The 15,736-nt window shown below is 40.7% G+C and overlaps 1 protein-coding gene across 1 annotated transcript in view; it reads right to left on the bottom strand.

Moving 5' to 3' along the window:
• The window catches only part of LOC128642671 (amiloride-sensitive sodium channel subunit gamma-like), a 169,874-nt gene that overhangs the window by 18,712 nt on the left and 135,426 nt on the right, over positions 1-15,736 (bottom strand). The window contains exon 9 of the mRNA XM_053695453.1: positions 1,056-1,129. Within this exon, the coding sequence (XP_053551428.1) occupies positions 1,056-1,129 (74 nt within the window). The remainder of the gene's footprint in view (positions 1-1,055; positions 1,130-15,736) is intronic.

The following is a 15,736-nucleotide window of genomic DNA, read 5'->3' as shown; positions in this document are numbered from 1 at the left end:
TTTGTACCTGCCCCTCATCAGAGTATCAAGTAGCATTGCTACTATCTTATAAACATTAACTTGTCGGCTCATAGAACTTGATCCACTGTTAAGGACATCAGCATTACAAAAACGTATTCAAAACCTTACAAAACAAAACAAATGAATATAAAGGCCCCTATTTATGAAAGGTCTTGTGGACCTGATCCGACATTGCAGATCAGGTCCGCAAGACCTCGCTGAATGCGGAGAGCAATACGCTCTCCGTATTCAGCATTGCACCATCAGCTCACAAGAGCTGCTGGTGCAACGCAGCCCCCTGCAGACTCCCGGCCAATAGGCCGCCAGCAGGGAGGTGTCAATCAACTCGATCGTACTCGATCTGGTTGATTTCTGGCGATTCCTGTCCGCCTGCGCAGAGCAGGCGGACAGCGTTATGGAGCAGCGGTCTTTGTGACCGCTGCTTCATAACTGCTGTTTCTGGCGAGTCTGAAGCCTTTCGGAGCATGATAGATAGGCCCCAAAGCCTTAAATAAATGAGCAAGACAGTTTCCAAAAAGTGAGAGGGATGGTGGGGTTCCCTGAATTGAACAAGGGGGTTTACAGGGTGTTTCTGAATCTCTCTAACAACACTCTAAGAATTTTACACCTGAAAGTCTCACAGATTTATCTCGACATCTATATGCAGGTGACGTTTGTTCAAAATTCACAATGCACTTATTTAGGTGTCAGAAAAGTAATGTTACTAAACTAGAAGCAAATGCAAATTAATTTGTAGTGAAAACAATTCAGTTTTATTTGTATTTGCTGTAAACTGAGACTTTATAACAGTGCTTCCCTGTTAACGTCACTCTCCCCAGTGAAATTCTTTATCCCAGAGAACTTCTTACTTTCTATGGGAGGCATCTCTCATCTCTCTAGATTCTAGAACATCCATGTTCCGCCCTTTTTCTTAGAGAATTCAGTGAGTTCAGCCCCTGCAAAATTTGCACTATAATTTCTCTCCAAACTGGAGAACTTTTGATCATTAGGCTCATAGTATGAGTTTCTATCCACACACTGTAGGTGCCACCTACCTTATGAGTGAAGGATTTTCTGCAATATCTTTCATCTGTCCTCCAATTTCCTTCAGCTCTTTAGCAAAGTTCTCCTAAAAAATACAAAAGTTTAGATGTTGTATGTTCATTTCATTCCATAATCTAAGCATTACAGTTTCTCTGTTTGTTTCCACTATCAAATAGAAAACTTAAACAAACTGATGTTGTAAGCATGTCCTTTCCCATAGAAGCAAGGTATGTCCTCTAAACAAACTCTTTTACTTTGTCTACAACTCCAACGATTGGATTCCAATACATCAGTTTTTTTAACCAATTTTGAACTTTCTCCAGTCAGTGAGTTTCAATATTTTTGGTTTTCCATTGTTTTTTTTTTTTTGCTTTCGAGTAGGGAAATGCATGTACATTTCATATATATTAAAAAGGACATTAAACACTTTAATATATTAATATAAAATGTTTAATGGTATGTAGTACAACAACTTTGCAATCTGATCTCTGGTTAATTTTATAAGCGCTAAGTGCTACCGCAAGCTTGTGGAAGCAAAAGCCAGCCACTTGTAAGGCTGGTTATTTATCGCAAATTCGCTTGCTTGCGGGTGCGCAAAAAAATACCTAAATATCGTTGAACTTGTAATCTTTTTTCCAACATTTATTTGATTAATTATTTTAATATTAATTTTTGATTGGGATGATTGTATCAAAAAAGATATTGTCAAAATAAAATTCAAACAATATTCTAATGAACAACACAGCATGTGCCATTGCGTTTAAACACAGTAAGCATATAATATATGACTTTAGGAAAAACACAATTTATACTTACCTGATAAATTTATTTCTCTTGTGGTGTATCCAGTCCACGGATCATCCATTACTTGTGGGATATTCTCCTTCCCAACAGGAAGTTGCAAGAGTTTACCCACAGCAGAGCTGCTATATAGCTCCTCCCCCAACTGCCATATCCAGTCATTCGACCGAAAACACGCAGAGAAAGGAGAAACCATAGGGTGCAGTGGTGACTGTAGTTTAAATGAAAAAATTACCAGCCTTAAAATGACAGGGCGGGCCGTGGACTGGATACACCACAAGAGAAATAAATTTATCAGGTAAGCATAAATTGTGTTTTTTCTTGTAAGGTGTATCCAGTCCACGGATCATCCATTGCTTGTGGGATACCAATACCAAAGCTAAAGTACACGGATGAAGGGAGGGACAAGGCAGGTACTTAAACGGAAGGTACCACTGCCTGTAAAAACCTTTCTCCCAAAAATAGCCTTTGAAAAAGCAAAGTATCAAATTTGTAAAATTTTGAAAAAGTATGAAGCGCAGACCAAGTCGCCGCCTTGTAAATCTGTTCAACAGAAGCCTCATTTTTAAAGGCCCAAGTGAAAGCCACAGCTCTAGTAGAATGAGCTGTAATCCTTTCAGGAGGCTGCTGTCCAGCAGTCTCATAAGCTAAGCGGATTATGCTTCTTAACCAAAAAGAAAGAGAGGTTGCCTAAGTCTTTTGACCTCTCCTCTGTCCAGAGTAGACAACAAACAAGGTAGATGTTTGATGAAAAACTGTAGTAGCTTGTAAGTAAAACTTTAAAGCATGAACCACGTCCAGATTGAGTAATAGACGTTCCTTCTTTGAAGAAGGATTATATTCTTGTTAGATACCACCTTAGGTAAAAACCCAGGTTTGGTACGCAGGACTACCTTATCCGTACGGAAGATCAGATAAGGAGAATCACATTGTAAAGCAGATAACTCGGAGACTCTACGAGCCGAGGAAATAGCTACCAAAAAAGAACTTTCCAAGATAAAAGTTTGATATCTATGAAATGAAGAGGTTCCAACGGAACTCCTTGAAGAACCTTAAGAACGAAATTTAAGCTCCATGGCGGAGCAACAGGTTTAAACACAGGCTTGGTTCTAACCAAAGCCTGACAAAATGCCTGAACGTCTGGAATATCTGCCAGACGCTTGTGCAAAAGAATAGACAGAGAAGAAATCTGTCCTTTTAAAGAACTAGTTGACAATCCTTTTCCCAAAACCATCTTGGAGAAAAGATAATATCCTGGGAATCCTGACTTTACTCCATGAGTAACCCTTGGATTCATACCAATAAAGATATTTACACCATATCTTAAGTTAAATTTTCCTAGTGACAGGCTTTCGTGCCTGTATAAAGGTATCAATGACTGACTCGGAGAAGCCATGCTTTGATAAAATCAAGCGTTCAATCTCCAGGCAGTCCGTCTCAGAGAAGTTAGATTTAGATGGTTGAAAGGACCCTGAGGTAGAGGGTCCTGTCTCAGAAGCAGAGTCCATGGTGGAAAGGATGACATGTCCACCAGATCTGTATACCAGGTCCTGCGTGGTCACGCAGGCGCTATCAAAAACACCGAAACACTCTCCTGCTTGATCTTGGCAATCAGTCGAGGGAGCAGAGGAAACGGTGGGAGCTTGGCATTCTGGCAAGACGCCATGAGATCCAGTTCTTGTTTGTCCCAATGATGATCAATTGTGCAAACGCCTCCGGAGGGAGTTCCCACTCCCCCGGATGAAAAGTCTGACGACTTAGAAAATCCGCCTCCCAGTTCTCTACACCTGGGATATGGATAGCTGATAGGAGACAAGGGTGAGTCTCTGTCCAGCGAATTATATTGAGACTTCTAACATTGCTAGGGAACTTCTGTTCCCCCTTGATGGTTGATGTAAGCCACAGTCGTGATGTTGTCCGACTGAAATTTGATGTACCTCAGAGTTGCTAACTGAGGCCAAGCTTGAAGAGCATTGAATATCGCTCTCAGTTCCAGAATATTTATTCGAAGGAGGGTCTCCTCCTGAGTCCACTATCCCTGATCCTTCAGGGAGTTCCAGACTGTACCCCAACCTAGAAGGCTGGCATCTGTTGTAACAATTGTCCAATCTGGCCTGCGAAAGGTCATACCCTTGGACAGATAGACCCGATAGCCACCAGAGAAGAGAATCTCTGGTCTCTTGATCCAGATTTAGCAGGGGGGACAAATGTAATCCCCGTTGCACTGACTGAGCATGCATAGTTGCAGCGGTCTGAAATGTAGGCGTGCAAACGGCACTATGTCCATTGCTGCTACCATTGAGCCGATTACATTCATGTACAGAGCCACTCGAAGGGCGCGGAATGGAATGAAGAACACGGCAGGAATTTAGAAGCTTTGACAACCTGGACTCCGTCAGGTAAATTTTCATTTCTACAGAATCTATCAGAGTCCCTAGGAAGGAAACTCTTGTGATTGGGGATAGAGAACTCTTTCCTTGTTCACTTTCCACCCATGCGATCTCAGAAATGCCAGTACTACGTCCGTATGAGACTTGGCAATTTGGAAGTTTGACGCCTGAATCAGGATGTCGTCTAAATAATGGGCCAAAGCGACCCCAGGACCTTCATAAAGATTCTTGGGGCTGTAGCTAATCCAAAGGGAAGAGCTACAAACTGGTAATTCCTGTCTAGAAAGGCAAACCTGAAAAACCAATAATGATCTCTAATGATGTGTATCGGAATGTGAGGATAAGCATCCTTCAAATCCACTGTAGTCCTATATTGACCCTCCTGGATCATAGGTAAGATGGGACGAATAGTTTCCATCTTGAATGATGGAATTCTGAGGAATTTGTTTAAGATCCTTAGATCCAAAATTGGTCTGATGATTCCCTCTTTTTTGGGAACCACGAACAGATTTGAGTAAAAACTCTGTCCCTGTTCCTCCTTTGGAACTGGATGGATCACTCGTATAACTAGGAGGTCTCGTACACAGTGTAAGAATGCCTCTCTCTTTATCTGGTTTGCAGATAATTGTGAAAGGTGAAATCTCCCCTTTCTTGGGGGGAAAGCTTTGAAGTCCAGAAGATATCTCTGGGATATAATTTCCAACGCCCAGGGATCCTGGGCATCTCTTGCCCACGCCTGGGCGAAGAATGAAAGTCTGCCCCCTACAAGATCCGTTACCGGATAGGGGGCCGTTCCTTCATGCTGTCTTAGAGGCAGCAGCAAGCTTTTTGGCCTGCTTATCTTTGTTCCAGGTCTGGTTGTCTCCAGACCGTCTTTGACTGAGCAAAAGTTCCCTCTTGTTTTGCATTAGAGGAAGTTGATGCCGCACCTGCCTTTAAGTTTTCGAAAGGCACGAAAATTAGACTGTTTGGCCCTTGATTTGGACCTGTCCTGAGGAAGGGCATGACCTTTTCCTCCAGTGATATTAGCAATAATCTCCCTCAAACCAGGCCCGAATAGGGTCTGCCCCTTGAAGGGAATGTTAAGTAGCTTATTTTTGAAGTCACGTCAGCTGACCATGATATAAGCCATAGCGCTCTGCGCGCCTGTATAGTAAAACCAGAATTCTTAGCCGTTAGTTTAGTCAAATGAACAATGGCATCAGAAACAAAGGAATTGGCTAGCTTAAGTGCTCTAAGCTTGTCAAGTATGTTCATCCAATGGAGTCGCTACCTGTATAGCCTCTTCCAGAGACTCAAACCAGAACGCCGCAGCAGCAATGACAGGAGCAATGCATGCAAGGGGCTGCAGGATAAAACCTTGTTGAATAAACATTTTCTTAACCATTGGATCTAAAAAAAGCACAACTGTCCTCGACAGGGATAGAAGTACGCTTTGCTAGAGTAGGAACTCTGCACTCCACCTTAGGAACTGTCTGCCATAAGTCCCGTGTAGTGGCGTCTATTGGAAACATTTTTCTAAAAATAGGAGGGGAAGAGAATGGCACACCTGGTCTATCCCATTCCTTATTAATAATTTCTGTAAACCTCTTTAGGTATTGGAAAAACATCATTACACTCCGGCACTGCATAGTATTTATCCAGTCTACACAATTTCTCTGGCACTGCAATTGTAACACAGTAATTCAGAGCAGCTAAAACCTCCCTGAGCCACACGCGGAGGTTCTCAAGCATAAATTTTAAATGTAGAAATATCAGAATCAGGTTAAATCATCATCCTTTCTGAGTCAAAAATATCACCCACAGACTGAAGCTCCCCTTCCTCAGCTTCTGCATATTGTGAGGCAGTATCAGACATGGTTCTTTTTAAAGCGTCTGTATGCTCTGTTTAATTTCAGGTAGTCTGGCTAATACCGCTGACAGTGTATTAGCCATAACTGCCGCCATGTCTTGTAAAGTAAACGCTATGGGCGCCCTTGATGTACTTGGCGCCATTTTGAGCGTGAGTCCCGGAAGCGGGAGTCAAAGGGTCTGACACGTGGGGAGAGTTAGTCGGCATAACTTCCCCCTTGTCAGAATCCTCTGGTGATAAAAAATTTTAAAGACAAAAAATTATCTTTATTGCTTAAAGTGAAATCAGTACATTTGGTACACATTCTAAGATGGGGTTCCACCATGGCTTATAAACATAATGAACAAGGAGTTTCCTCTATGTCAGACATGTTTATACAGACTAGCAAGCTTGGAAAACACTTTAAATCAAGTTAACAAGCAAATATAAAAAACATTACTGTGCCTTTAAGAGAAACAAATTTTGTCAAAATTTGAAAAACAGTGAAAAACAGTGAAAAAATGCAGTAAATCAAACGAAATTTTACAGTATATGTAATAAGTTAACAGAGCATTGCACCCACTTGCAAATGGATTATTAACCCCTTAATGCAAAAAACGGATAAAAAAAACACGAAATAGACGTTTTTTAAACAATCACAACAAACTGCCACAGCTGAGCTGTGGCCTTACCTTCCCCATAAAGATTTTGGAAGCCTTTTTAGCCCTTTAGAGATGTCCTATAGTATTCATGGGACTGCTGGGGGAAGTTGGATGTCTCATTTTGTAATTTTAACTGCGCAAAAAGCGCTAAAATAGGCCCCTCCCACTCATATTACAACAGTGGAAAGCCTCAGGAAACTGTTTCTAGGCAAAATTTAAGCCAGCCATGTGGAAAAAAACTAGGCCCCAATAAAGTTTTATCACCAAAGCATATATAAAAACGATTAAACATGCCAGCAAACGTTTTATATTGCAAATTTATAAGAGTATATATCTCTGATAGTAAACCTGATACTAGTCGCTACTAAATCACTGTATTTAGGCTTAACTAGCAATTCCATCCCTAGAAAAACTTATAACTGCACATACCTTATAGCAGGATAACCTGCACGCCATTCTCCCTCTGAAGTTATCTCACTCCTCAGACATATGTGAGAACAGCATTGGATCTTACAAGCTGCTAAGATCATAGAAAAATTCAGGCAGATTCTTCTTCTAAAAATACTGCCTGAGATAAAATAGTACAACTCCGGTACCATTTAAAAACAACAAACTTTTGATTGAAGATAAAAAACTAACTATATACACCACTCTCTCTTACTACCTCCATACGTGTTGAGAGTTGCAAGAGAATGACTGGATATGGCAGTTGGGGGAGGAGCTATATAGCAGCTCTGCTGTGGGTAAACTCTTGCAACTTCCTGTTGGGAAGGAGAATATCCCACAAGTAATGGATGATCCGTGGACTGGATACACCTTACAAGAGAAATAATACATATACATCAGGATGGGATTTAAGTATAACATTTTTCAACATAGGCATTTGTATGTGTAAACTTCTACTAACAATTTGGCTCATTTATCTTTCAAGAGATCTGGAATATGACAAATTTGCACTACAGAACCTTCTATTATCATACTTCCAGGTTGTTTTGACTATATAGTATATATAGTATTATAATCAGTGAGCTGCTTTATTCTTGGTGCATAATGGTTGTGTCTTTTCAGGTTGTTCTCCAGATGTCTTTGGTCATGTCTTTCATGTCAGATTTTGATGCATTTCCAGTCTCGTGCTATTTCACATAATTTTGATATGCTACCATTCACACCTCAACGATTATTTATGACATAGGTTCTCTTTGGTACCTATTAGTAATCCATTTGTATGTATTTCTATAGTTTCAATTTACTGGTTCCCAATCTTCTGTTCAGCGATTCTGTTCTTATCATATCTTCTTTATCACCTTTGGCTTCCCTGACTACTCTTCTGGGCATGTGATATGGCTCCTGTTCTACTGGATCAAGTGCTCCTGTTCTACTGGATCAAGTCCTGACTCTGCTACTTGACTTTACCTTTTAGGCCTCTAGTTATCAAGCCGTCAACCGCAAATACGCTGGAATTCCGCAGCGTATTTGTGGCAAGACTGATTCGCCTTAGTTATCAACCCCTACTGCCCGCCAAAAGTAGAATATAGTGACGTAAGCTTCGATCCGCCGGACTCAGTCCGACACAGATCGATGCTTACGTCACTACAGATGTTCCGAACGCAAGTTCGGCACAATCTGACTACTTTTGGTAGCTATTAAACTACTACCAGGTACGCTCGCCACTATTCCGGGCCAGTGTACCTGGATTTCAATCCCTGGAGGCGGCGGATCCCATAGGAATCAATGGGAGTCTGACAGCAGAGAAAGCTCATGTTCGCTGCTGCCCGATATCCCATTGATTCCTATGGGAAGTGTCTGCCCCAACACCCTAACATGTACCCCGAATCTAAACACCCCTAATCTGCCCCCCCCTACACCGCCGCAACTAAATAAACTTATTACCCCCTAAATCGCCACTCCTGGACCCCGCCTCTACCTACATTATACATATTAACCCCTAATCTGCCGCCCCCTATACCGCCGCCACCTACATAAACTTGTTAACCCCTATCCTGCGGATCCCGGACCCCACCGCAACTAAATAAATTGTTTAACCCCTAAACCGCCGTTCCCGGACCCCGCCGCCACCTATATTAAACTTATTAACCCCTATCCTGCCCCCCTATACCGCCACCACCTATATTAAACTTATTAACCCCTATCCTGCCCCCCTATACCGCCACCACCTATATTCAAATTATTAACCCCTAAACCTAAGTCTAACACTAACCCTAACCCCCCCTAACTTAAATATTATTTTAATAAATCTAAATAAAAATTACTATTATTAACTAAATTAATCCTATTTAAAACTAAATACTTACCTATAAAATAAACCCTAATATAGCTACAATATAACTAATAGTTACATTGTATCTAGCTTAGGGTTTATTTTTATTTTACAGGTAACTTTGTATTTATTTTAACTAGGTACAATAGTTATTAAATAGTTATTAACTATTTAATAACTACCTAGCTAAAAGAAATACAAAATTACCTGTAAAATAAATCCTAACCTAAGTTACAATCAAACCTAACACTACAATATCATTAAATTAATTAAATAAATTAGCTACAAATACCTACAATTAAATAATAAACTAAATTACAAAAAAACAAACACTAAATTACAGAAAATAAAAAAATATTACAATAATTTTAAACTAATTACACCTAATCTAAGCCCCCTAATAAAATAAAAATAAAAAAAATAATACAAGTCCCTACCTTATTCTACATTACAAAGTAATCAGCTCTTTTACCAGCCCTTAAAAGGGCTTTTTGCGGGGCATTGCCCCAAAGTAATCAGCTCTTTTACCTGTAAAAAAAAAATACAACCCCCCCAACATTAAAACCCACCACCCACATACCCCTACTCTAACCCACCCAAACCCCCCTTAAATAAACCTAACACTACCCCCCTGAAGATCTCCCTACCTTGAGTCGTCTTCACCCAGCCGGGCCGAAGTCTTCATCCGATGGCGCAGAAGAGGACATCCAGACCGGCAGAAGTCTTCATCCTATCCGGATTTATTTTATTAGGGGGTTTAGATTAGGTGTAATTAGTTTAAAATTCTTGTAATATTTTTTTATTTTCTGTAATTTAGTGTTTGTTTGTTTTTGTAATTTAGTTTAGTTTATTTAATTGTAGGTATTTGTAGCTAATTTATTTAATTAATTTAATGATAGTGTAGTGTTAGGTTTAATTGTTACTTAGGTTAGGATTTATTTTACATGTAATTTTGTATTTCTTTTAGCTAGGTAGTTATTAAATAGTTAATAACTATTTAATAACTATTGTACCTAGTTAAAATAAATACAAAGTTACCTGTAAAATAAAAATAAATCCTAAAATAGCTACAATATAATTATTCGTTATACTGTAGCTAGTTTAGGGTTTATTTTACAGGTAAGTATTTAGTTTTAAATTGGAATAATTTATTTAATTATAGTGTAGTGTTAGGTGTAATTGTAACTTAGGTTAGTTTTTATTTTACAGGTAAATTTGTCTTTATTTTAACTAGGTAGCTATTAAATAGTTAATAACTATTTAATAGCTATTGTACCTAGTTAAAATAAATACAAACTTGCCTGTAAAATAAAAATAAACCCTAAAATATTTACAATGTAGGGGTCCTATTTAGAAAGTTTGGATAGTGTACTTTTAACATCACTACCCAGCCTATGGGTACATACCTGAAGCGGCATCTTTATACAATGACATCTATTTTCATGTATATATGGAACAGAAAGACAAAACCTTACTTTATACATTTATATTTAAGATACTTCTGAGGTTCAGTGAAACAATGTAAAAAGAAAAGACTCATACCAATAACTAAATCTAAATGTTACTCCCATATCTTCCTAAGATACCTGTTGTCTGTACTTTGGTGAGCTGTGGAAATTGTGAGGTAAAATATCTTCCTTTTTTACATAGAGATGCTCAGGTGATATTTTCCTGTTAGCTTTTTTCAGTTATGCTGCATCACTTTCAAGTGATTTCGCATATGAGTATTATGTCCTTTTAAGTTAAGAAGCAGCGGTCTTAAGATCGCTGCTACTTAACTCATACGCCACCTCTGAGGCAGCGGACAGCAATCATCCCTTTCAGAATACGATCAGGATGATTGATACCCCCTGCTAGTGGTCGAATGGCTGTGAATGTGCAGGGGGCGGCCTTGCACAAGCATTTTACTAGAAATGCTTGTGCAATGATAAATGAAGTCAGCGTATGCTGTTGGCGTTTATTGATGTGAGGCGGACATAATCCGCTACAGTGGATCATGTCAGCCCACACATTGATAAATCGGCCCCATAGTCTGAACTTTAAATGATTAGTTGATTTTTTTTCTGACTAATTTCTAAGTTATGTATATTATCACTCCCTCTGTATCATGTGACAGCCATCACAAATGCTTACACGTATATATTCTTTCTTGCACATGCTCAGTTGGACCTGGTGATTCAAAAAGTGTAAATATAAAAAGACTGTGGATATTTTGTTTATGGAAGTAAATTGGAAAGTTGTTTAAAATTGCTCTGACTCATGAGAGTTTAATTTTGACTTGAGTGTCCCTTTAACAGATTTTTTATGTGTTTTTTGATACTTTTTTGACTTGCATCTCGACACGCCTTAAATTCAGTTGCGCTCAATTTCAAATGAGATTTTTTTCTGACTAATTTCAAGGTTAGTTCTATTTTCCTTCCCTATGCACCATGTGACAGCCATCAGCCAATCACAAAATGCATATACATATACTCTGTGAATTCTTGCACATGCTCAGTAGGAGTTGGTGCCTTAGAAAGTGTGCACATTTAGATAATGGAAGTGAATTGGAAAGTTGTTTAAAATTGCTTGCTCTATCTGAATCAGAGTTTAATTTTGACTTTAGTGTCCCTTTAATGACTCATAGGTATAACTATTAATATTGTTACTTTGATAAGCTGACCTTTGACTGTGATTGGTTTAGCAACTTAAAGGACATAGTTCTCAAGGTTAGCATATTAGCTGAATTAATGAGTAGGCAATTATTTTCACATTGCAGAAACACATTTAGATTATACATTTATCAAGCCGTCAACTTTGTTGAATTTGACGGCACCAATACGCTCACCTAACATCGCCTAACATCGCGGCCGCGGACCTGAATACGCTCTCCATATTTATAAAGAAAACCGTCAAAAAACTAAATTTATGCTTACCTGATAAATTGGTTTCTTCTATGGTAAGACGAGTCCACAGATTCATCCTTTACTTGTGGGATATTATCCTTCCCTACAGGAAGTGGCAAAGAGCACCACAGCAGAACTGTCTATATAGCTCCTCCCTTAGCTCCACCCCCAGTCATTCGACCGAAGGTACAGGAAGAAAAAGGAGAAACTACAAGGTGCAGAGGTGACTGAGTTTAAATAAAAAAAATATAATCTGTCTGAAAATGACAGGGCGGGCCGTGGACTTTTACCTTAGAAGAAACTAATTTATCAGGTAAGCATAAATTTACTTTTCTTCTATAAAGGTAAGACAAGTCCAATGATTCATCCTTTACTTGTGGGATACAATACCAAAGCTACAGGACACGGATGAACGGGAGGGACAAGACAGATGGTTAAACAGAAGGCACCACTGTTTGAAGAACTTTTCTCCCAAAAATAGCCTCCGAAGAAGCAAAGGTATCAAATTTGTAAAATTTGTAAAAGGTATGAAGCGAAGACCAAGTCGCAGCCTTACAAATCTGTTCAACAGAAGCATCATTTTTAAAAGCCCATGTGGAAGCCACCGCTCTAGTAGAGTGAGCTGTAATTCTTTCAGGAGGCTGCTGTACAGCAGTCTCGTATGCCAAACGGATGATGCTTTTCAGCCAAAAGGCAAGAGAGGTAGCCGTAGCTTTTTGACCTCTACGTTTTCCAGAATAGACAACAAACAAATAAGATGTTTGACGAAAATCTTTGGTCGCTTGCAAGTAAAACTTTAAAGCACGAACCACGTCCAAGTTGTGCAACAGACGCTCCTTCTTAGAGGAAGGATTAGGACACAGAGAAGGAACAACAATTTCCTGATTAATATTCTTATTAGAAACAACCTTAGGAAGGAATCCAGGTTTGGTACGCAAAACCACCTTATCAGCATGGAAAACAAGATAAGGCGAGTCGCATTGCAATGCAGATAGTTCAGAAACTCTTCGAGCCGAAGAGATAGCAACTAAAAACAGAACTTTCCAAGATAGAAGCTTAATATCTATGGAATGCATAGGTTCAAACGGAACCCCTTGAAGAACCTTAAGAACTAAATTCAAACTCCATGGCGGAGCAACAGGTTTAAACACAGGCTTGATTCTAACTAAAGCCTGACAGAACGACTGAACGTCTGGAACATCTGCCAGACGTTTGTGCAGTAGAATTGATAAAGCAGATATCTGTCCCTTTAAGGAGCTAGCTGATAGCCCCTTCTCCAATCCTTCTTGGAGAAAGGACAAAATCCTAGGAATCCTGATCTTACTCCATGAGTAGCCTTTGGATTTGCACCAATAAAGATATTTACTCCATATCTTATGATAAATTTTCCTGGAGACAGGCTTTCGAGCCTGAATCAAGGTATCTATGACCGACTCCGAAAAACCCCGCTTGGATAAGATCAAGCATTCAATCTCCAAGCAGTCAGCCACAGAGAAACTAGATTTGGGTGCTGGAAAGGACCTTGAATCAGAAGGTCCTGTCTCAATGGCAGAGTCCATGGTGGAAGAGATGACATGTCCACTAGGTCTGCATACCAAGTCCTGCGTGGCCACGCAGGTGCTATCAAAATCACTGAAGCTCTCTCCTGTTTGATTCTGGCAATCAAACGAGGAAGGAGAAGAAATGGTGGAAACACATAAGCCAGGTTGAACGACCATGGTACTGCTAGAGCATCTATCAGTACTGCCTGAGGATCTCTTGACCTGGACCCGTAACAAGGAAGTTTGGCATTCTGATGAGACGCCATCAGATCCAATTCTGTTGTGCCCCATTGCCGAATCAATTGTGCAAACACCTCCGGATGGAGTTCCACAGCCATAGAACCGCCAGAAGGGACCCTAGCACCTTTGTGAAAATTCTGGGAGCTGTGGCCAACTCGAAGGGAAGAGCCACAAACTGGTAATGCTTGTCCAGAAAGGCGAACCTGAGGAACTGGTGATGATCTTTGTGGATAGGAATGTGTAGATACGCATCCTTTAAGTCCACAGTGGTCATATATTGACCCTCCTGGATCATTGGCAAAATAGTCCGAATGGTCTCCATCTTGAAGGATGGGACTCTGAGCAATTTGTTTAGGATCTTGAGATCCAAAATTGGTCTGAAAGTTCCCTCTTTTTTGGGAACCACAAACAGATTGAAGTAGAACCCTTGCCCCTGTTCTGTTTCCGGAACTGGGCAGATCACTCCCATGGTATATAGGTCTTCTACACAGCGTAATAACCCCTCTCTTTTTGTCTGGTTTACAGACAATTTAGAAAGATGGAATCTCCCCCTTGGGGAAGAATCTTTGAAATCTAGAAGATACCCCTGGGTTACTATTTCTAAAGCCCAGGAGTCCTGAACGTCCCTTGCCCAAGCCTGAGCGAAGAGAGAAAGTCTGCCCCCTACTAGATCCGGTCCTGGATCAGGGGCTACCCCTTCATGCTGTCTTGGTGGCAGCAGCGGGCTTCTTTGCATGTTTACCCTTGTTCCAAGTCTGGTTAGGTCTCCAGACTGACTTGGATTGAGCAAAATTACCCTCTTGCTTTGCGGCAGGGGAAGAGGTAGAGGGACCACCTTTGAAGTTCCGAATAAAATGAAAATTATTTTGTTTGGTCCTCATCTTATTCGTCTTATCCTGAGGAAGGGCATGGCCTTTCCCTCCAGTGATGTCTGAAATGATCTCTTTCAGTTCAGGCCCGAATAGGGTCTTACCCTTGAAAGGGATCGCTAAAAGCTTAGATTTTGATGACACACCAGCAGACCAGGACTTAAGCCATAACGCTCTACGCGCTAAAATGGCAAAACCTGAATTCTTTGCCGCTAATTTAGCCAATTGAAAAGTGGCATCTGTAATGAAAGAATTAGCCATCTGTAATGAAAGAATTAGCTAGCTTGAGAGCCCTAATTCTATCCAGAATATCATCTAATGGGGTCTCATCCTGAAGAGCCTCTTCCAGAGCCTCGAACCAAAAGGACGCTGCAGTAGTTACAGGAACAATGCACGCTATAGGTTGGAGAAGAAAACCTTGGTGAACAAATATTTTCTTCAGAAGACCCTCTAATTTTTTTATCCATAGGATCTTTGAAAGCACAACTGTCCTCGATAGGTATAGTTGTACGCATAGCCAGGGTAGAAATAGCTCCCTCCACCTTAGGGACCATCTGCCATGAGTCCCGCATGGCGTCAGATATGGGAAACATTTTCTTAAAAGTAGGAGGGGGAGCGGGGGCGGAGCCTGGCCAGGCAGAGGAATGGCTGCTGGTGACTAAAGCTCCGGGCACAATTACCATTCCTGAGCAAAAAGATAAGGTGAAACAGAGCCTACCAATCTTGCTTTGTGCAGCCTAACATCCGTAAACAGGCTGGGCACGCCTGGGTGAAAACACTACCGCAGAATCATAGAGGCAGAGGCACCGGAGGTTTTTCTAACATGCAGACCTGGGCCTGTGAGCGCATGTAACTTACGGCGCGAGACCGGGCTTGGCTTGCGGTAATCACCAGACCGCCTCTACAGCTGTATGACCGCGGGCGGAGATACCAGACACACGGAGGTGACTATCGGATCAACTATCAGATCGGGAGGCGGCAAGCTCTCTAAATCACTTTTACCCGCTCCAGCCCAACGCCATTACAACCCACGTGGCATGCAGTGAAAAGAATCCCCGGACACGGAGCACAAACATGAGGTACAAGGGCATATTAAAGTAAACGGGGACTGTCAAATATGTTACCCAGAACAGGCACACCTGTATAATAAGAGACTAATCGCTGAGATAGTGCAAGTTTTTAAAGGGAGAAGTCA

This window comes from Bombina bombina, chromosome 12 (genome assembly GCF_027579735.1).
Source record: "Bombina bombina isolate aBomBom1 chromosome 12, aBomBom1.pri, whole genome shotgun sequence".
Taxonomy (NCBI): domain Eukaryota; kingdom Metazoa; phylum Chordata; class Amphibia; order Anura; family Bombinatoridae; genus Bombina; species Bombina bombina.
Note: the sequence above shows the minus strand (reverse complement) of the source record. Positions and strands in the feature narration are given on the sequence as shown.